This window comes from Artemia sp. Qi Xiang Cuo, chromosome 6 (genome assembly GCF_049724085.1).
Source record: "Artemia sp. Qi Xiang Cuo chromosome 6, ASM4972408v1, whole genome shotgun sequence".
Taxonomy (NCBI): Eukaryota; Metazoa; Arthropoda; class Branchiopoda; order Anostraca; family Artemiidae; genus Artemia; species Artemia sp. Qi Xiang Cuo.
Genome location: NC_142799.1, coordinates 15,244,139 through 15,266,268, shown reverse-complemented (window position 1 = coordinate 15,266,268; position 22,130 = coordinate 15,244,139). Strand labels below are relative to the sequence as shown.

The 22,130-nt window shown below is 34.3% G+C and overlaps 2 protein-coding genes across 2 annotated transcripts; both read left to right on the top strand.

The window, feature by feature from the left end:
* Positions 1-1,185: 1,185 nt before the first annotated feature.
* Positions 1,186-16,676, top strand: LOC148950905 (zinc metalloproteinase nas-7-like). Its single transcript, XM_089090066.1, has 6 exons — positions 1,186-1,288; positions 5,142-5,297; positions 8,709-8,842; positions 10,039-10,225; positions 12,129-12,262; positions 16,557-16,676. Exons 1-6 carry the CDS (start codon positions 1,234-1,236, stop codon positions 16,635-16,637), a joined length of 747 nt encoding a protein of 248 aa, XP_088946192.1. The 5' UTR covers positions 1,186-1,233; the 3' UTR covers positions 16,638-16,676.
* A 3,910-nt stretch (positions 16,677-20,586) lies between these two features.
* On the top strand, positions 20,587-21,147 carry LOC148950904 (uncharacterized). The gene has a single exon (XM_089090943.1). It carries the CDS (start codon positions 20,587-20,589, stop codon positions 21,145-21,147), a length of 561 nt encoding a protein of 186 aa, XP_088947069.1.
* The last annotated feature ends 983 nt before the right edge of the window (positions 21,148-22,130 follow it).

Sequence of the window (22,130 nt, the reverse complement as noted above, 5' to 3'; positions counted from 1 at the left end):
GTATTTTGGCTCGAAAAACAGTGTTTTCTTAGGAGCGGAAAATTTGATAAAAAGCCTACAGAAAATAAACGAAAAATATTCAAGGCTCTCGAAGCGTATCGCTAGCATGGGTGCCCATAGGGGGGGGGGGGCTCAATTATTACAGCTCAATTCTTTCAATAGTTTCTAATCTCTGGAACAAAGAGATGTCAATACATTTTACAATTTGATAATTCATTACGGCCAATATAAAAAGCGAAGGTATTCTCAAGTTAGGCTTATTTGAAATAGCCGGTTTATATTTGATTTATAGGACCAAAGGGGATTTCAACTTTTACCCAAAAAATGAGTTAAGAAAAAGAAGTAGACTTGTTAAGCATAATAATAAGGTATTCTTACACTAGCCTATTCCAATATTTCTTATCTTTACTGAAATTTTAAAGAAGACGTCCGTAGCATTTGCAAAAAAACTTAACTATCTAAAAAAAGAGATTATTGGAGTATTTTTTCTTTTGCAATGTTCACTAATTTGAAAAAGAAAGTCCAACGTAAATATTGGTTTGCGCTGACTTTCTCGATTTTTTAAAATTTAACCTAAATTACCCCATCATTTTTAACTTCTTCTTAGGACCATTTGAGATGGAAGTTTGTTTTTGTTTTCTACTACTACTATAGGAATTAGAGCTAAAGGAATTAGAGAGAGATAGACACCTTAGAGTTTATTCCACGTTACAAGATTTTAAATAATTTTTTCTAATAAAGGAAAAATAGTTTATTCATCGTGTATATGAAGGTCGTCTATAAACATATGTTTTAACGCAGAGGTTTTCGCATTACATATTGTTGGAATTAGAATCAGGCAAGGATTTATAACATGTATAACTAGACCTCTTGTATGTGTAAGCCCTCTCCATAGACGCTGGAAGGGGAACCAGGGTGGCAATATCCTGTGGTAAACAGGGAGAGATAAAAAATATATATAGAAATAGTAAAAAAATATTTTCATTGAAATTTTTTTTTTCGCTTTATTTTTCTTGAACTCTGGATTAAATTTCCAAAAATTTCCAAAATTTCCAAAAATAGAAGCAAGTCTTGCAGAGTAAAATAACAAATAATAAATCCTGGATTTATTACAGATAGTAATTCTCAACCTTTGTTTTCAAATATTTGTTTTATTATCTAAGTAAACAAGACGAAAAGTATAAACTGATTTTTTCCATTAATTTAGTATATTATTGCTGTGATCGACATACAATGTACAGGCTTTATTGGCTAACAGTTCTTAACTTGGCGTTTTCTCTCCCATTTGGTAAGCCTTTCAGTCACTTTTAGAGGCTCAGTCGACTTGAATTCTAATGTTACTTTTAGGCCTACTTTTTCTATTTACAATACCACTTCTTCTGCCGCTGCTAGTTGAAGTTGTAATACTACTATTTGTAAGATAAAAGAAAAACAATAACTTCCTTATCTATATAGTTTTACTAGGAAGCAAGAAATATTATCCATTGTTGTCATGTCAGGGTCATCTAACCAAGAAGTGATATTCTATTGCAACAAAACTTGACAACTGAAAGCTGAAAAACTAGGGGCCAGTGGTCCTGGAGAAACTGGAAAAACTGGGGCCAGTGGTCCTTCCATACCCCTAGTCCAGAAATTTAAAATGCTGATTTTCATTACGCAGGACCAAATTACAATTTTCAGGGGAGGTGGACCTTTGTCTAGTTTTTGTTGATAAAAAAAAGTTTAGCTAATAATTCTCATACCAAGGATCCTTTTGGGCCATGGAACCATCTAAAATGCCGTTTTATCTTGTAATTTAAACGCTTTATATTTCTTTTATTGCAACTTCATTACGGACGTGACTTGTCATGAAAACTTGTCATGGGGACATTTTAGCATGGAAAGCAACTGTCATCGAGGAATTGGTGTTCACATGAGCTAAGGATGGTAGAGCTAAGGAAGGGAGGAATTTTCTTCGATGGAGTAGAGAAGTTTTGGTGATTCATATGGTGATGACAGTACATAAATTCTGTAAAAGTCATTATTGTGACGATAACGATTGTAACCATATTATCTTTGACGTTATTGAACTAAACATCAATATGAGAAGGGACATATTTAGTCAGCTATAGTTGAAAATCTATTAATATATCCACTCATTTTTCAGAATTGGAAGGAGAAAAGGGATCACTATGACGTTCAAGTCAAAGAAAATGGAGTCACAAATTCTGAAATCAAGAATTTTTAAAAACAGAGTAAGAAGTTTCGAACACAAGTAAAATACGAACACAAAAAGAGACATCTATTAATCACAGAGTGGCTTGAATATGGCATACCACTTACTTGTAACACGACACAAGCTCAGTCGCCATCCTCAATTGCACGATCTGGTAGACTAGAACCACTGCGAGACGATGCAGGGAAGTGTCTGACTATTTTATATGAGCTAGAAGCAATTGTGACATTCAATTGAAAAAACGTTGAACTAGCTCTTTCTTAAAATTAAATAAAAAAAACAAGTTTTTTTAACTGAAAGTAAGGAACGACGTTAAAACTTAAAACGAACAGAAATTATTCCGTATATGAAGGGGGCTGTCCTCACCTCAATGCCTCGCTCTTTACGCCAAAGTTTTTTATTGTTTAAAAAAATAAAGAGTTGTGAGAAAGTCTAATTTAAGATTAGATAGTGAGGCGCTGTAGCGGGGACAGCCCCTATCATAATATGTCTCATTTCTTTTCTTGGTAAGTGTTAAAGTCGTTCCTTACTTTCAGTTAAAAAAACGTGTTTTTTTTATTTAATTTTTGAACGTTTTCGAATTAATGCAGGTTTTGATTTTGGCTCACCGTACATGAATAATTAAAACAAAATTTGCATATTATATTTGGTTAAATGGCTTTCTCGAAACTTGTTTAATTTTATTTACGAACGTTTTCATTAGTAATAAATATACGTAACTTAGAATTAACTTACATAACGAACTTCTATATTCATAAATTTTTAACACGTATATTAGGGGGTTCTCCCCCTAGTCAATACCCTGATCTTTAAACTATAATTTGAATTTTTTTTTCCAGTTCTTTAAAAATGACCTCTTAATCACAATCAGTTGATCAGTTGAAAAACTTGTTTTTTTTTATTTAATTCCTGATCTTTCTCTTTAATAATGCTGGGAAATCCGGCGCCCCCTTCATAGCAATGTCCCTTCCCCCCTGAAAACGTCCATCATGGACAGATCCTTCCCTATAGCCCCCCACCCTCGCCGTCCCCCCCCTCCCCGCCAAAATCTCCGCTGAAAAAGTCTGTCTACTTCCCAAGAACCAATAATATATGTTAACATTGAGTAAAGTTCATAACTTTCAGCCCTCCCCCTGGGGACTTTGGGGGATCAAGTCATCCTAAAAGACATTTTTATCATATTTTCGACCATGCTGAACAAAATGGCTATCTCAAAATTTTGATCGGGTGACTTTGGGAAAAAAATGAGCGTGGGAGGGGGCCTAGGTGCCCTCCATTCTTTTTCGTCACTTAAAAAGGGCACTAGAACTTTTAATTTCCGTTCCAATGAGCCCTCCCACGATATTCTAGGACCACTGGGTCGATACGATCACCCCTGGGGAAAAAAAAAAAAAAAAAAAAAAAAACAAACACACAAACAAATAAACACGCATCCGTGATCTTTCTTCTGGCAAAAAATAGAAAATTCTACATTTTTGTAGATAGGAGCTTGAAACCTCTACTGTAGGGTTCTCTGATACGCTGACTATGATGGTGTGATTTTCATTCAGGTTATATAACTGTTAGGGGGTCTTTCCCCCTTTTTTCGAAAATCAGCCAAATTTTCTCAGGCACGTAACTTTTGATGGGTAAGATTAAACTTAATGAAACTTATATATTTGAAATCAGAATTAAAATCTGATTCTTTTGATGTATCTATTGGTATCAAAATCCCGTTTTTTAGAGTTTCGGTTACCATCGAGCCGGGTCGCTCCTTACTTACAGTTCGTTACCACGAACTGTTTGATTATTTTTTTTTAAAATTCCAAAAAACAACTTTTTGTAAGTAAAGTAAAGAGCCGAGTAAAATTTAAGATCAGCAGAAATGAATTTGCTTAATAACTTAAACAAAAAACGGTCAGATATTACTGTTATAGAATAAATGAAACCCAAAACGGAGAGAAATTAAATAAACGATTGTAGCAAACATAAATATAACACGTACTGACATAGATACATAAATAAATCTTGAAACGAATAAAAATTGAACTGAATGTTCAAGTCAAACTTAAAACAAAGAAAAATTAAAACAAACAGGAGATTGACTACTGCCCCTTTCCCCCTACCCTAACCGCACAAGTCTAAAGCCTGATGGGTTATTTGCGTTTTATTGAAAACTATATATATCTTAAACAATGGTGTTTCTGGCCTCTCTTGCACCCAGGACAAAGTCTTGATTAGCATCCCCTCTTTTCTTCCACAAAATTTTGAGGCCGAAATTTAGCAGAATTTTCATTTATTAATAAATATTTACAATTTATAAAATAATTAATAATTTGTTTTTTTAATTTATTATTTAAATAATCTAATTATTACTAATTATTCTATTTTAATTATTATATTTTTATTTTTATTTTATTAAATAATTTATAGTATATTAGTTATTTGTTTTTATTAACTGCGGACTCCACTATTAATATAGTTTGAAAAATTACAAAATGATTATAACGGTTAAACTATTTGCTTGAAATTTTGCGCCTCTAAACTTTCTTTGCCCGGGGAAAGTGCTTCCTCTGTCCCTCCCCTAAAATCGCCTCTGATCTTAACCAGTGTGTTTTGTTTTTCAAAACACCGACAACAAACAAACAAAACATCATTATAATAATCAATATGGCTGGTTCGAACTAATAAACATACTTTGAATATTTAATATATGATTATATTAATTCCTGGAAACTCAGCCATTCAATATTTAACTTCGCTGTAATTTATACTTCAATTTTAAATGTCAAAACATAAAATTAAATATCTTTAATACAATTCGTATTATTCTATGGCTATTTGTTAACTTCTTTACACGAAACCAAGCTGCAATTTAGCTTGCTGCACACCGTTTCTGAGCTGCACATATCCTATTATTTTTAAATTTCAATGTGTGTTTACTTAGGAGGAAAGTTCAATTCCAAGCAGTATCCTTGGGAACAGGGACCATATTTACAAGGAGACATCAAATTGACTGAGGAGCAGGCAAAGAACGGACTCCTTAATGAACGCTACAGATGGGTTGATGCTACGGTTCCTTATGTCATAAGTGGTGACTATAGTAAGTCCTTTTATCTCAGAAACATCTTGAAATAGCATAGATTTTAAAGTAAATACTTTTTAAAGGATCTTAAGGACCTGAAAATAAAGTATATTGCAAATGTTTTCACTTTTTTACTTTAATAAATAAAAAAATTATTAAAACTCTAAGGAATAAATACCAGTATATGTATATTAAACTGACAATCCACGGTCATTTGTTTTTGTTTTTTTCATTAGAGTACAAATTATATTCTGGTCTTGAGAAGAAATGGCGGATTTCAGTCTTATAGGACTGAAATCCAAGACCAGAATCTCATGTTAATTTTTGCTATTGTTAATTTTGAGTTTGACTCGGTTATTTATTGTAATTTCTGTTCGTTTTTGGTTTCATTTATTTATTAATAGTGATTTGTGGCAGTTTTACACTTGGAAGATTATTTGACTTTATTTCTGCAAATTTTTGGTTTAATGGAGCTCTTTACTTTTTTTTGAAAAACTTGTTTTGAGGAAAAAAGTTTTTAAATTAGTTTTTGTTCGGTTTTTGTTTACATAGTCTTTTTCATAAGAAAAAATTAAAAATTTTATACCTTTTGGTTTTCTTTTGTAAGAATCCATAATTTGGCTTGCTATTTGTATGTTGGAGAAACTTTTTTTTACAATTTTTAATCTTGGCACAAACAGTAATGTTTAACTTAATTCTATACTTCCTCAAGTTAACCTTAAAAACAAAATTTAATACCATTCCCAAAAAATTCTATCTATGCTCTTTGACAGCCTGGAAGAGCTTACACTCTTTCATTTATTTAAGTTGTAAGAACAGAAGTAGCGATAGTAGTAGCCCGGAACCCCCATTCATTCTCGATATAGTAATGAGATGTATTTCTGGCAACCATGCACACAGTGCCTTTGGATTTAGTTTTAAATAATATTGGGCCAATTGCATAATTGTGGGGGTTGACATACAATATCCGTAGAGATATAGTTACTGGACCTTTCTACTATGCTGAACGAAATGGCATTCTCAAATTTTTGACTGAATGTGTATGGGAAACAATTGGGCTTGGAAGGAGGGCTGTTTGCCCTCCTATCTCTTTTGGCTCATTAAAAATTTTAATTTCTGATCAAATGATCTCCTTTAAAAAAAAAATAATGACATTTTTACCTAATATAGAACTTCGCTGCCAATGATATAACTTATGTGCCCTTTTGAAAACGTGCATGCATATAGTTTTTTCGTTTCATTAAAACTCACCCTAAAAGATCTCTGAAAGTTTCACCTTAATAAACTCAGCGTCATTAGTTACAGTAACTGTAGTGGTAATATAAATAGTATACATGTAGTTTCTTCTGGCTAGTTCATAATTCGCCAGTACTTACCCTTAAAGGTCTAACTTAATAATATAAGCCATTCTTGAGATGTTGCTTTGTCACCCTTTTGAAAATCAATATGATAATTGTTCTTTTTAATTTAGTTATACATCTGTCTTAATATTCCTTGAAAACGTCACCTTCATACTCTTGGCTTGCGTAGTAGCAATAACTATAGTAGCAATAGTAGCAGTATGCACATATTGGTTTCTTCAACATCCCCTTCCCCACACGCTGAAAGTTTCAACTTAATACCATCAACCACCCCTGAAGAATTTCTGATACGTCCTCTTGACAACCTGTGTGAGAACAGTGTGTTTTAAATTAGTTCAATATAGTTTCAATATTTCCCAAACTTTTCCCCTTAATACCCTTAGTAGCAGCAGTAATAGTACCAGTAGTGATAGTACTAGTAATAGAGGCTGGTTGCCCTAAATTCGCTTTTTACCCTTGAAAAGGGCAGTAAAATTTCCAACTTCAAATCAAATGAGCTCCATCCAAAGTTTAAACGATCACTTGTTCCATAAAAACCTTATATATCCCGAATACCAACTTACAACCTTGCTCCTGGGATCTGGAGGGTTGTTTTCGCCCTGCAGTCATTGTTATATGCTCTTTGGGCTTTTGTGAACAAAAAATCTATTTAACAATTTCGATCGGATTTGTCTAAGGAAAAAAGGGTGTTGGGGGGGGGGGGCTAGTGAACCGCCATGATTTTTGACTCTTAAAGGTAAACGAGAACAATATATTTTCCATCAAAAGAACCTCCTCTAAACCTTAGAAGATCATCCCTTCCATAAAAACCTTATATGCCCTCGGGAAATAAGTTACAGCCCTTGCCCCAGACTCTGGGGGTTATTTCAACTCCAAATTCCTTGTTATGTGATCTTTTGACTTTTGTTAACAAATACCTCTCTAAACATTTCTATCGGATGTATTTAAGGAAGAGGACGTGAAGAGGGGGGCATAGTTGCCCTCCGATCACTTTGACTCTTAAAAAGGGCAAATGGACTTTTCATTTCTGATCCAGTGAGTCCCCTCCAAAGTTTATACGATCACCAATTCCATAAAAATCTTATATGTCCCCTTTTATAGCCCCCTCGGGGTATATCCTACAACCCTTACCCTGAGGGCTTGGAGAGGAGGTTGTCATCCTCAAAGACATAATTAATTGACCTTTCAACTATGCTGAAGAAAATGGATATCCCAAGATTTTGATTGGATGTGTTTGGGGAAATGAAGAGCGTTGGAGGGGGGATGGTTGGCCTTTAATTTCTTCCGACTATTAAAAGGGCACTAGAAATTCTGATTACCAGCCCAATGAGCCCCCTCCGAAGCTTATGCAACTATCCTTTCTATAAAAACCTTATATGCCCCCAGGTATAACTTATAATCCGTGCCCTGCGGGCTGCGGGGGGAGGGGGGTATCTTCCTCAAAGACAGAATTTCCAGACCTTTCAACTACACTGAATAAAATGACTGTCTAAAAAATTTGATTAGATATGTTTGGGGAAATTATGGGCGTGAGGAAGGGGGGCTGGTTGCCCTACAATTACTTTCGACTATTAAAAAGGGCACTAGTCCTTTCAATTTTCAATCGAATGAGCCCTTTTTGAAGTTTCTACAACAAACCCTTCTATACGAAATATCCTGGTCTATAAAAAAAAAAAATAATAATACATTGTGCCCACGTCGCTCTTTACTTAGGCAGCGCTATTGCGCTGTCTATGATAAACTGCAAACTAAACAAAAGGTATACGAAAATAGAAATCCATTCAAATGGTGATAAAGACGTGTCTTCAAAAGTGGAATTCAAGAGAGCAAAGGGAAACATGAAGAAAAAAGACATGAGGGCATGAATGAACTAGGTTCTGGAAACTAAATGTTCTCATTTAAAACACAATTGGAGCAAAGGTAAAAAAAAAACTTATTTGTGAAGAGAATAAGAAAGAAACAGAAAGATGGAGAAAAGAAACGAGGTTGCAGTTAATGAAATTAAGCAAATTAATTAATTAAATTAATTAAGTTAATCATAAAATGTAAAAACAAATGTCTTTTTTAGCCCCTGAGCAGCTGGCCATAATCGAGGCATCCTTTGAAGAATACCACACCAAAACATGCGTCAAATTTGTACCTCGGACCGATGAGCGAGACTACATCGATATTAAAAGTGACCAGACAGGTTGCTGGTCATACGTAAGTTGTGCTTCATAATTACTTAATAGTAACTTTTTTTTTAATGTTACCCAGAACAAGTGTAACCATAATATTTTCCAGTAAAACCCTCCTCCTTATTCTGTTATTATTTTTTTATCTTATGTGACTACATAAAAAAGCATGATTTACTAAAAACATATTTCAAATAAAATAGTTGATTCGGGTGATTTTTCAGTACTTCCCCAGCTTGTTCATTTAAAACCTGATTATCTCTATTTTTCAGAATACAAAATTCCAAATTTCTACCAAATTGAAAATCCTATTTGTGCCAAACTCTGGCAGTTAGCTGCATAAAGTATTTTTCAGTAGGTTGCATCAAGACATGGCTAATTGTAGACAGAGAAAAGCCAAGACAGAGAGTCCAAGTAATTGAGAGGCACTTGCCTAGCGTAAGGAGAGGCATGATCTGATTCAAGAACTGCCTACTTACTGGGATACTAGGCTGTTTGAAAGCCACTTATATGACCATAAATATATATTTTTTTTTTTTAAATATGTGTTTCAAGCATACTTCCCTTTCAGTTTATTTTTCTTGAAAAAAAGGCAAGTCATTTTTTTCTAAATATATTACTTTGCAACCAACAAGTCAGTGCAACGCTAAATCACTGGAGGCAGACAAAATGATAAACGTTCCTCTTAAATCCTAGTATGCTTAATGCTCTTTCTTTGGTGACTCCACATGAAAACACGTGAAGTTTAAATAGGGTTCACAAAAACTAAACACACAAAAAATGCGTGTTTTGCGCAAAAATTTTAAGACGTAATACGAAAAAGGTTAAAAAGTATCTTCATTTTAGGGTAGTAGGAGACCAAAACCCTGAGGAAATTATTGTTGTGTGATTTTTGTGAATAATTCAATTTCTGTTTTGTCTCTAAAAGGTTAGGTGACAACAAATATCTAAATGTATTTCACCTCAGTTCTATGGTCACAAAAACAGATTGCTGACTTCTAAAACACTATCCAAAGAGCTAACTTTCCCTTAGTTTGGCAAAAGGGACACTTTGTGGGGATGTTTTCCACCTTGCTTTTCTCGCTCCTGTTCACTGCTAGGGCTTTCTTCTCACACATAAAGTCATATTTGTGTTTTGTTTTTCTTCTCTTTCAGTGATAATTTGTGCATTTTGAACCAATTAGTTGTTTTATGTCTTCACTATTTGGAACTTTCATAATATAGGTTGGACGAATTGGGTTCAAACAAGTGGTGAATCTTCAAACACCGGAATGTGAATTCTGTGGAAGCTGTGTCCGATACACTGGGACTCCAATCCACGAGCTTATGCATGCCATTGGTTTCCATCATGAGCAGACCCGATGGGATAGAGACGACTATGTAACAATTTTTGAAGAAAATATTGATCCAGGTATATAAGTGCTTGCTTAGTTTGGAAGCAGAGCCGTTCCTAGGGTGAAAACCCGGTTAGCTGCCCAGGGTACTGCAAAGGGGGGGGGATGTTGGGGTGGCGCTTGCCCACTTTTACCGAATTTTTCACTTTGATTCGGCTTTTTTTGCTTGTATTTGAGTCAGGGGGAGGGGGCGCTGTAATTGTTTTTTCCCCAGGCACCATCAACCCTAGGAACGGCTCTGCTTGAAAACTATACCTCGCTCTTTTTAGATGCTGCTAAAAAGTTTTCCAGGTTTTCTTCTTATTAACTGTGCTTCAGCAAACCTTTAAAAGTTTTTGAAAAAAATTCAATTGAGTTTAATGTAAACTTTTTTTTTTACCAACCATATTCCTTTTCTAAGAATGGATTCCACGAAATGCCTATCGACATTGTATTCTTGTAGATCACTTTAGCTAGGTAGAATCCAATAATACTACAATCAGGAATGTACAAAAGATAATTAAAGCTTGTAGGCGTCTTAAAGCAATTGGTATTGCATGGAGATTATGCATTTGCGTCTCCAAGTAACGAAACAGCAAGAAGGGGAAAAAAGCTTACCATGCTTTAAAAAATTGGTTTTACACGCCCCGGCACGCAGGCAAGGGACAACTCTTTTAGACTTGCTCTCCTTTGTAGATATCTCAAGAGTTTTGTGACTTCTTCGACTGTCTTCTTCGACTGTCTTCTTGTGACTGTCGGTATTTTCTTGTGAACCACTTGTTTAAATGTGTTTTCAAGTCTGCTTCCCATCCGGATACTTTTGATCTCATCACAAAATGAATCTTTGCATGTGTACCTGTCCAGGTTTTCTGCGATACACGGCATCCAATTCGTTGTAGAGCCAGAATTGCATGATTTAGCAAAGGAAACACTGACGTTTTGTTACTTATTTGTTTGCTTAGTCTTTGCTAGAATAGAATTCCAAGTCAAGGAATCCAGTAGTATCAATTTTGAGGGGAGATCTTTTGCCCCCCCCCCCGCCTAAGATTAAAAATTGGAAAAAATATTCTAAGGCCTAGATTTCGGAAAATACATTTTGTCCCCCTCCCTAATTGTAGGACCTTATAGGCAAGGTTTTTTTCATTTGATCTATTTATATTTCAAACCCACAGTTATAGATAAAGGCCATCCAAAATCACATCATATTGTTTGCAATAAATAAGTTCAGGGTGTCCTTTGTTTGAAACTACAATGTTGCATGAAAAATGATAGCAAATAATGTAGCTCGAATACAAAAACTAAAATAAAATATAGACATTTCATAAACATCACAAATAGACACAACAGGGTTGATAGTACATTTCGCTCCCATTCACTTTTTTTAATCAAAGTTACGTCATTTACGTTCTGAATTTAACTAAAGTAACTAATATATGAGGAGTTTTATACCAATGTATAATTCGATACAATCCTTACATAACCAATAGATACAAGAGGGTCAATGGTACATTTCACTCTCATTCACTTTTATTAATCAAACTTACGTCATTTACGTTCTAGATTTAACCAAAATAACTTATAATTAAGGAATTATATACTAATGCATAACCCTGATACAACCCTCACATATCCAATAGATATAACAGGGTAGGTGGTACATTTCGCTCTCATTCTTTTTTTTAACCAAAATTTACGTCAATTACGCCCTGGATTTAGCCGAAGCAACTAATATCTTAGTAATTCTATGCTAACGTATAACCCTGTTTTTACATGTAGTGTCACCTTGCTGCACAGTGAAGAAGTCAAATTAAACGGCCTAGTATGGAAACCAAATATTCCACACTCTTCGTCCATGTCGTCTTCGAAAAGTTGTAACGCAATAATATACAGCAAACCTATTTATCAGTTATAATTATTAGCCCTTATAATTTGTCTTTTTAGATATGCTCCATAACTTTGACAAGTATGATGAAACTTATATTACTGCTTATGGACAACCATATGACTGGAGCAGCGTGATGCATTATTCTGAGTACTCCTTCAGCATCAATGGAGAACCTACTATACTTTCAAAGGTAAAAATGTTGTCTGTAGCGTTGAGTGTCTCTGCCAACATTTTAAAACTTTTATTTAACTGTGTTTGTTTAAAGGATAAGAACTAATATCTTTAAAAACTCAAATACCGGTGCAAAGGTACGGTATTCGTGTACATGTGCAAGTATAATGTATGGCAATTGATAGTGGGAAAGAGAGGCAGGCGCGGTCCTGGAATGAATCTTACAAAACCAGATTTTTTATATAAGAAATGTTTTCACTTGTTAGAACTGGCATGTCTCTTATTTGGTAATCGGGCTTAGATCTTATTTCGAATGGACTTATCGGTGGGTGATCCCTCTTTTATTTATAGTTATTTTTATTTGTTTTAAGTTTGGTTTGATAATTCAGTTGAATTTCTGTTAGGGCTCATTTAGGTGTCATAATTTAGGCATGTTGTACCTTGGTTCATCTGGGTGCACGCAACAATTTTTATCTCTGTGGTTTAGGACTAAGCTGTCCCAAACCCCCTTCCGACACCTTGTCCCTCCCGTTTACATCTTTTGAGCAGAAAGTTAGCCATGTTTTATCATAATGGAATGATTTGAGGTAAAAAAAAAAGAAAAATATGTTCTTTGTCCTTCCGACTCACTAGCCAACCTTTTAGCAGAAAATTAGGTAGGATGGGCCTTGTTTAAAGCAGAAACCTAAGAGGATATTGTGCATAATTGGACGCACAATGAAACCTTTTGGCGCTTTCAATACAACCTCCTCCAATCGCCACCTTAGCAAAAGAAGGTTTTGTGTAGATTCGTTACGCCGATCGGCCTGAAGTTTAGAGTACGTGACCGTTAGGGCAATGGAACATGAGAATGATGATTTTTCATCATTCTCATGAGATTGGTTAGTGGCAATAGAAAAAAAAATGAAACTTCGATCAGTTTATTGCAAGTATCTGAAATTTTTGCTGCGTCTACCATTATACGAACGTAACACTTGTCTCCTGAGCTCGTATAATTTGCGTGACCCGACTGAAGTACTGCCAGATCTGGAAAATCAGGCTAGAACAAGATCATTCGAAAAATTATCCGAGTTATTGCCGGTGCACACCCTTTGCGACTGTGCTGATTAGTTAGTGTGCTATTATAGTGTGTATGATTTGGATTGTTGTAGTTTCTTTGCTTTTTTCCTTTTTCTCTCTTTATACTCCGCTTGTCATTTTTTGTTCATGAGCGGGCATAAATAAATTATTATCATTATTATTATTATTTATTCATGGTGCATTTTAAAAGTATCAAAATGAATTTGTTGTTTAGAAATAAAAATTAAAGCTAGTTTAAAGAAAAAACAGTGCATCTTAAAAATGTCTTCATGTAGCATCTCATCATTTTTCTAAACAAAACAATTTTATTTGGCCATAGCATTTTAAAAGTCTTGACAGGTATGACAACAACAGCGCTTGATCAATGATGAAAAACAAATCATGACTCCGACAAGGTGAAGCCATGTAATGGGTGCTGCTGCAGGGTGCCCAAGCAATGTAAACATAGTCGCTGTTCGTAGCTTCATTCGTGCTTGTTTTAGGTTTTAATATCGCTCATTTCTTTTTTTTAATGTTTAATTTGAAAATCATTTCGTAAATTATACCACAAAAAATAACAATTGGTGGCTTGATTTAGTGACTAGGATACCAAACTAAATTATTTGCGTTGATGAGCTATTGTTTAATATATTATAAACCTTTTTGTCAGTAGTTACTATCCAAAATCATTATATTTTGATAGGCCTTCATAGTTAAAAAAAAAACGAAAACAAAAAACTCTGGCTTTCACTATTCAAGTGTTGTATAACTCTGAAACGTAGACTATCGGAAAAGTTAAAAAGATAATTCATTTTATAGAGCAATAAATAAAAAAAGCATTTTTTTTTAAACTGAAAGTAAGGAGCGAAATTAAAACTTAAAACGAACACAAATTATTCCATATATGAAAGGGGCTGTCCCCTCCTCAACGCCTCGCTCTTTACGCTAAAGTTCTCACGACTCTTATTTTTCTTAAAACAATGAAAAACTTTAGTGTAAAGAGCGAGGCGTTGAGGAGGGGACAGCCCCTTTCATATATGGAATAATTTCTGTTCGTTTTAAGTTTTAATGTCGCTCCTTAATTTCAGTTTAAAAAACTTGTTTTTTTTTTATTTAATTTCTGATCGTTTTTTAGTTAATGCAGCTTTTATTTTGGCTCACCGTCATTGAATAAGTAAACAAAATTTGCATAAAAATTTTACTTTTCTTTTGCTAAATAGATGTCTCTAAATTTGGTTATGACGCAATTTACAAATTAACTTACATAACTAACTTCTATATTCGTATATTTTTCTTCTGGCAAAAAAAATACAAAGTTGCAGATTTTTGCAGATATGAGCTTGAAACCTATGTAATAGGGTTTTCTGATACGCTGAATCTGACAGTGTGATCTCAGGCTCGTAGCCTTTGATGAGTAATACTAAACCTAATAAAATTTATATATTTAGAATCAGCGTTAAAAACACATTCTTTTGATACATTTATTGACATCAAAATTCCGCAAAATTCCGTTTTTAAAAGTTTCTATTACTATTGAGCCGTATCGTTTGTTTTTTTTATTGTTTTTGTATTACGTATATGTTATTACGTATATGAGGGGGTTGTCCCCTTAGTCAATACCACGCTCTTTACGTTAAAAGTTAAAAAAAAATTGGATTCACAAACCCCTGAATCACAAAGGCCGTTTAATTAGAATAGATAGCTCTTTTGAAAGCACTAAAAAAACTGTAGCGTAAAGAGCAAGGTATTGACTTGGGGGAGCACCCCCTCATATACGTTATAATTTCTGTTCGTTTTAAGTTCTAATGTTGCTTCTTACTTTCAGTTGAAAAAACTTGTTTTGTTTTTTTTATTTAATTTCTGATCGTTTTTTAAATAATGCTTGAAAATCCGGTGCCCCCTTCATAGAAATGTCCCTTACCCCAAAGAAACATCCTCCACGGAAAGATTTTTCAGAGTAACCCTCTCCTCAACCCCCCCCCCCCAGAAAAAATCCTTTCTGAAAATGTCTGTATACTTCCCAATAACCAATAAATAATGCTGGCAAGTCCGGCGCCCCCTTCATGGCAATTTTCCTTCCCCCATCACAACTTCCTTCATGGACAGATCTTCCAACATAACCCCCGACCCCACCACCCCCCCCCCCCTACCAGAAAAAAAACCACCTGAAAACGTCTGTATACTTCCCAATAAACAAAACTATATGTTAACAATGGGTAAAGTTGATAACTTTTAGCCCTCCCCCCGGGGACTTCGGGGGATTAAGTCATCCTAAAAGACATGTTTATCATATTTTTGACCACGCTGAAAAAATTGGCTATCTAAAAATTTTGAGCGGACGACTTTGGGAAAAAATGAGCATGGGAGGGGACCTATTTACCCTCCATTTTTTTTGGTCTATTAAAAAGGGCACTAGAACTTTTAATTTCCGTTCCAATAAGCCCTCCCACAATATTCTAGGACTACTGGGTCGATACGATCACCCCTGGGGAAAAAAATTAAAAAAAAAACAAATAAACACGCATCCGTGATCTTTCTTCTGGCAAAAAATGCAAAATTCCACATTTTTGCAGATGGGAGCTTGAAACCTCTACAGTAGGATTCTCTGATACGCTGAATATGATGGTGTGATTTTCATTAAGGTTCTATAGCTTTTAAGAGGTCTTTCTCCCTTTTTTTGAAAATCCGCCAAATTTTCTCAGGCGCGTAACTTTTGATGGGTAGCACTAAACTTAATAAAAGTTATATATTTGAAATCAGCAGTGAAATCTGATTCTTTTTCTGTATCTGTTGGTATCAAAAGCCCATTTTCTAGAGTTTCGGTTACCATTGAGCCGGGTCGCTCCTTACTTACAGTTCGTTACCACGAACTGTTTGATTGTCAAAAAATATTTTAAGATACTTGTTTGAATGACTGCATTTCAAACAATAAGCTGAGGAAACACAGCGTCCGATTGAAGCGTCCGATTGAAGTGCATAATGACAAACAAGTTATGATGGTTAGATGAGAGTTCCAACAATGGCGACAATAGGCAGGGGGCTGTTCCTGTTCAAGATTTATTTAGCCCCCCCCCCATATAGATTTTGAAAGAAGATCGGGGCGGTGGAGGAGCTTGTATTCCACTGTCTGCTTGAGGCTACTTTGTGCTGTAATAAGCTGTCAGTAGTTGTACTAGCAGTATTTTTATGTTATGGCAAATGATTTTATTTTTATCTTTGCTTATATATATAATTTGGATATTTTTTCCTTTTAGCCTCAGGGTACTCCTCTTGGTAACGATGAAGGCCTAACAGATGTCGATGTTGCAAAAATAAACGCCATGTACAACTGCTAAAAGATTTTATGTTATAAAATAATAAATATTTTTATAGCATATGTTTATCATTTATACCATAAATAGGAGTGGGATTACCACCCCCTTAAACAGTCTGAAAGCTAGCCCCTGAAACTTCACAAGCCCTAAACACTCACAGTTTAGCAGAAGTGTTGATCACAGCAAATCCTTCCCAATAAAATTTTTACTCTCCCCTAAATTTCGAAAAGGAAACTTTCCTTAAAAATTGTAAAAGGTGCCCCCTTTAAATTTAAAGACGTATTTTGCCCCCTCCTCCTTGTTTCAGTAAATTGACGCCGTAATGTTCATTGAAGCAGATTACTATTTATGCTACCCAAAATACTTGAAGTTATCTAAATTTGGCATGGTGATTGCTAATTCATCAGCAAAATTTTTAAGATCGATTAGATAGCTTGGTCGTGGATACTTACACAAAGGAAACTGATGTCCCTAGTGGGGTGATCACTTACTAAAATTGTTATCCTAATTTTTCTGGTTCTGGTTCATACATTATTATTAAAAAAAAAACAACTCAATGTGACAACAAGTCGTACTAAAGCAAGAAGATGCTTGAAAAAGCGACCGGTTGGATATCATGAATACTAATTCAACACACCAAATAAAATGAAAAAAGGGGATAACAATAATAATAACTGAAAATAATGATAAATATATAATGGCACAAAATATTAAAAAAAATAAAAATAAAATATCTACAAAAAAAAAAAAATTCATAAAGAAAACATTTTGTAAGTGTTTGTAGAGGACTATTAACATTTTTATAAAAATTTTATATTTTTATTGGTTTGATAACGGTGCTTGGGACAAACTTTGATTTTATATTTAATATAAATTCAGAGTTTGTCCCAAGCACCGTTATCAAACCAATTTACCGCTTATAGGTAGTTCTCACCTAAACTGTAGGAACAGTTAATTTAACTGTTAAATTTAAGTAGAACATTTTGAAAATTTCACTTTGCCGGTAGTTGTCGCTTTAATTTCTCTTGTATTATGCTTGGTTGCTAGCACTTGCTATTGGGAAAGGGGACATGTTTGAGCATGTTTGACTCAACTGCCTGATTCCCGGCAGTTTGTTCGCAACTAGTATCTTAGCTAAAAAAGAGCCGAAGACTTTTTTCTGTGTGTCGTATGATAATTCAACGTTATAATCAAAATTGGATATACTACTAGTCCTCTGTAGGTGAATTTTAGCTGAACCCAGTCTTTGGGAACACCTGTATAATTAAATTAAGCTGCGTACCATAGGCCCTTCCACAGGCCAAATACACATTTTATGTAATAAAACGTTAGACAACATAAGATTTTATCGCAAAAGCCCATAGATAATAGCAACACACAACATGATAATCATAAAAAAAAAAACAGACCGAAAAACAAAAGCAGCCTCAAATAATACAAATCAAACAAACACAGCATGGTGAACATTTTTAACTGACAACAACAACCCTAATAAATTTCAACGTCTACACACCTTAATAGACATCACTCTCTATGTTTAGCCCCAGGACGAACCAACATGCACAACTGTTAAATAGGTCATGTATTCCTCTCAGACATTTGCTCAATTAACCAACAATCGCTCCCAGATACTCTTCCGAAACATTAATTCCGCATTTCCGATCAGCTCTTCACAATCACATCCAAAATGAAAAAGATCTAAATATATATAGATTATCAAACATCTGCTCAAATAATCAACATTCACTCCCAGACACTCTTTTAAAACATTAATTCCGCAATTTAGACAGCTCATTGCATAGCTACTGAAGATTATCTCTACTATCCGTGACTAGAGCTATGTCATCCGTGAATAACAATAGTGATAGCCTGAACCAATCCAAAGACACATTAGAGCAATGATTCACAACCACTTTTGGGCCATGCCCCAACTGAGCATTTCAAAAATCCTGATACTCCCCCCCCCCTTGATAATTAAATTGTGGTATTCAAAATTTTTTTATTAAAAGCATTCTTCAGGTATTCACCTGAAGGATGCTTAAAAGGCCATTACTTTGGTATTTTTTTTGTCGTCCTATAGGTATATTTCGTTTTGAAAAATATTGTCTGAATACAACACCTTTAAGGCAGTGTATAACATCATTCTAATACCATCATGTAAGCTCTTTAAATGCACTTGTTTTTTAAAAATTAAAACCCCATCACTGTTTGAAACAGTAAAAAAAAAAAAACACAATAAGATGCTCCATAAGCTGATATAGAGATTTTAGATTTAATATGCAAAGTTGAATAAAAAACACTTTCCAACATATCCCACGTTGGGAATCATGGCATTATAAGCTCAATTATTTTTCATAAAACTATCCAAATCGTTAATAGGCAGGGATAACCACTTCATTGTTAAATTCTATCACTGTTTCACTCACACACGAGACATAAGCCAGCTTAGATAATTTTACAATAGCCGACACAACAAACTTCGCCCTCCGATACATCTCTTTTTGCATTGCTGTAAAATGGTATGGCAGGCCTAATCCTAACAGAATTTTAATTAATAACTTCCTATTTACCAATTCGAAAGAGCTTTTCAAGTCTAAAAGTATTATGAATAGACGATCTTTCTTCCCTCTAGCATATTTCTTTGTCAATACCTCCAGAGTTAGAACATGGTCAACAGTTTTCAAACATCGACTCGAATCCCACTTGCGCCGGGCTAGGTGTATCCTCATTTTCAAACCGATGATTTAACCTAAATTTAAAAATCTTAGAAAATAATTTAATCACCGTATTCAAAATAAAGATAGGCCTAAAGATTTTGTGTTACTTCTTATCACCTTTCTTAAAAAGAGGTAATATATTAAAAATAAATAAATTATCAAACGAAGATAAATCCGTATATTTAGACAGTTAAAAAAAAAACAGATAAAAAAGTCCAGATATTTCGATCACATATACATTGATCGTCATCAGTAGAATTACTACAACAATATAATTGAGACTAGCATATTTATACACAAAAAATAAATAACTTTTCGGTTCATTCACAAAATAACGAAATTCCGGATTATTCACTAGATTATTTTCAGGGAGAGTTCACTGAAAAAAAAAATCATTCAAAGTCTTAAATAAATTTTCTTCTTTAATCCTGCCCAAAAGTAAAGCAAATTTTCCTCATAGAATGGCAGTGTGGTCTAAGAAAAGAATACCTAATTTAAGGTGTTACGTCGAAATTCACGTCGTATATCTGGGGAATCGAGACCAACCAAGTAAGTAACTGTAAACTCAAAATTTCGTTTGCAATTAGAAGACACGGAAGACTTTGCCACCTTTATTGGAAATTTGTTTTACTTTTGGGGAAGATTAAAGAAGGAAATTTACATTAAGACTTTGAATGAACTTTTTCAGTGAACTCTCTAAAAAATAATCTAGTGAATAATCCGGAAGTTCATTATTTTGTGAATGACCCAAAAAGCTATTTGTTTTTGTGTGTGTAAAATATACTAGTTTCAATTATATTACTCGTATTTTAGTAATTCTACTGATGACTATCGCTGTATATGTGATCAAAATATATGGACTTTTTTAAATGTTTTTTTTCTCTGTCTAAATAAATGGATTTATCCCCGTTTGAACATTTATGTGTTCGTCATAGAATGGCAATGTGGTCTGAGAAAAGAATACCTAATTTAAGGTGTAACGTCGAAAATACGTCGTATATATGGGGAAATGAGACCAACAAAGTGATTAACTATAAGCTCAACATTTCGTTTGCAATTACAAGACATGGAAGGATTTGCCACCTTCATTGGAAATTTGTTTTACTTTCGAGCAAGATTAAAGAAGGAAATTTATATTAAGACTTTCAATGAACTCTTTCAGTGAACTTTCTCTGAAAATAATCTAGTGAATTGAGTTTAATTTGGTAGTAAAGGACCTGATGTCAAGCTCCATCCAGGAAGACATTAAAAAGATGGTCAGTACACATCTTCAAGCAATGGACTTTTCTGGTAAAATTGCAGACATTGAAAAAAAACTTGCTGATCATGTTGCTGCTGAAACCGATCAACCTAAGCAGCAAGAATTAAAAAATCAACTCATTGTATTTGGATTACCTGAGGCTACTACATTTGACATCCCTGAACCTAACTTGTTGTCACTTTGCAAAGATAAGTTTCCTGGCATTAGTCTTTTGAACAGTGATATAATGTTTGTGAAACGTATTGGGAAACGAGTTGGTAATAAAAATCGACCAGTTATTATTGAGTTCTGCTACCTGAGAGCCCGTTTCTTGTTTCTCAAAAATAAAAAGGATCTGAAAGGATCTGGTGTGGTCATTAATGAGCCTTTGACTAAACCTAGGCTTACCTTACTTTCACAAGCTAAAGCTTATTGTGGCAGGAATAATGCATGGACTGTGAATGGTGATATTTTTGTTAAAAGTGGAAGTAGGGTACTCAAAATATCATCCATTGGTGACATTAATGCCCTTCCTGTTTTGCAAGAATCTTTTGCCAGTATTGTTTCAGAATGACTAGTGCTGCTTAACATAACTCTTCTCTTTACAACAAAATTTCATCTGCTTAGTTATTTTTTTTGCCAATTTTTCTGTTTTTTTTCTTTGGCTTGTCCCTTTTCCCTTGTCATCAAAATTATTACATGCAGTTTGTTTTTTTTAACTTATTTTCCATGCTGTATTCTTCCTGTCCACACACTAATTTAGCTTTATCTATTTCACCACTTTTCTAATATTGGATAATGAAAATGGATGATACTCAAGATTCTTTTTGTCTCCTAACTAAACTTTCTCTTCTACGTAGATTCAGTGTGTTTTGATTCACCTTTTGTTTCTAGTGATGATAGTGAAAATGATCCTCTGTTAAAATCTCTTCATCAGTCTGATTGTTGTTACCATTCTTGTCAACATTAGAAAAAGTGCTGCCCTCAATGTCTTCTGTTAAAAACTTTAATTGGTTTACTTTGAATGTGCAAGGTTTAAGGTACAAATGGGATAATGTTCTGCAATATATTGGTGGTATCAATTGCCCTTATGATGTAATTGGTCTCACTGAAACCCGGCTGTCTTAAAATGATGATATGTCTGTTTATGACATATCAGATTTCACTCCACGCCACTCAGCCAGATCTCTAACAAAGTGCTTTGGTGGTACACCCCTATTTGTCACAAGTAATCATAATGTTTGGAGACGTACAGATCTTCAGAAGATTTTTGCTCCAGTCATAAATAATGGAAGTGTGTATGCTTTGATTGTTGACCTGTCATGTGATACAGTAAGTTGTGACACTGTTTGTTTATTTTATAAGCCTCCACCTGGTTAATTGAGCAAATTGCGAAATTTTCTGAATTAATTGATGAAATGTACTCAGTTGATGAGCTTGCTTCACGAAATGTTTTTATGCTTGGAGGCTTTAACTGCAATTTATTGAAAATTGGGTGTGATAATGAGTCTGACCTTTCTTTTTAATCTATTTCTTCCTTTGGCCTTCTTCCTTGCA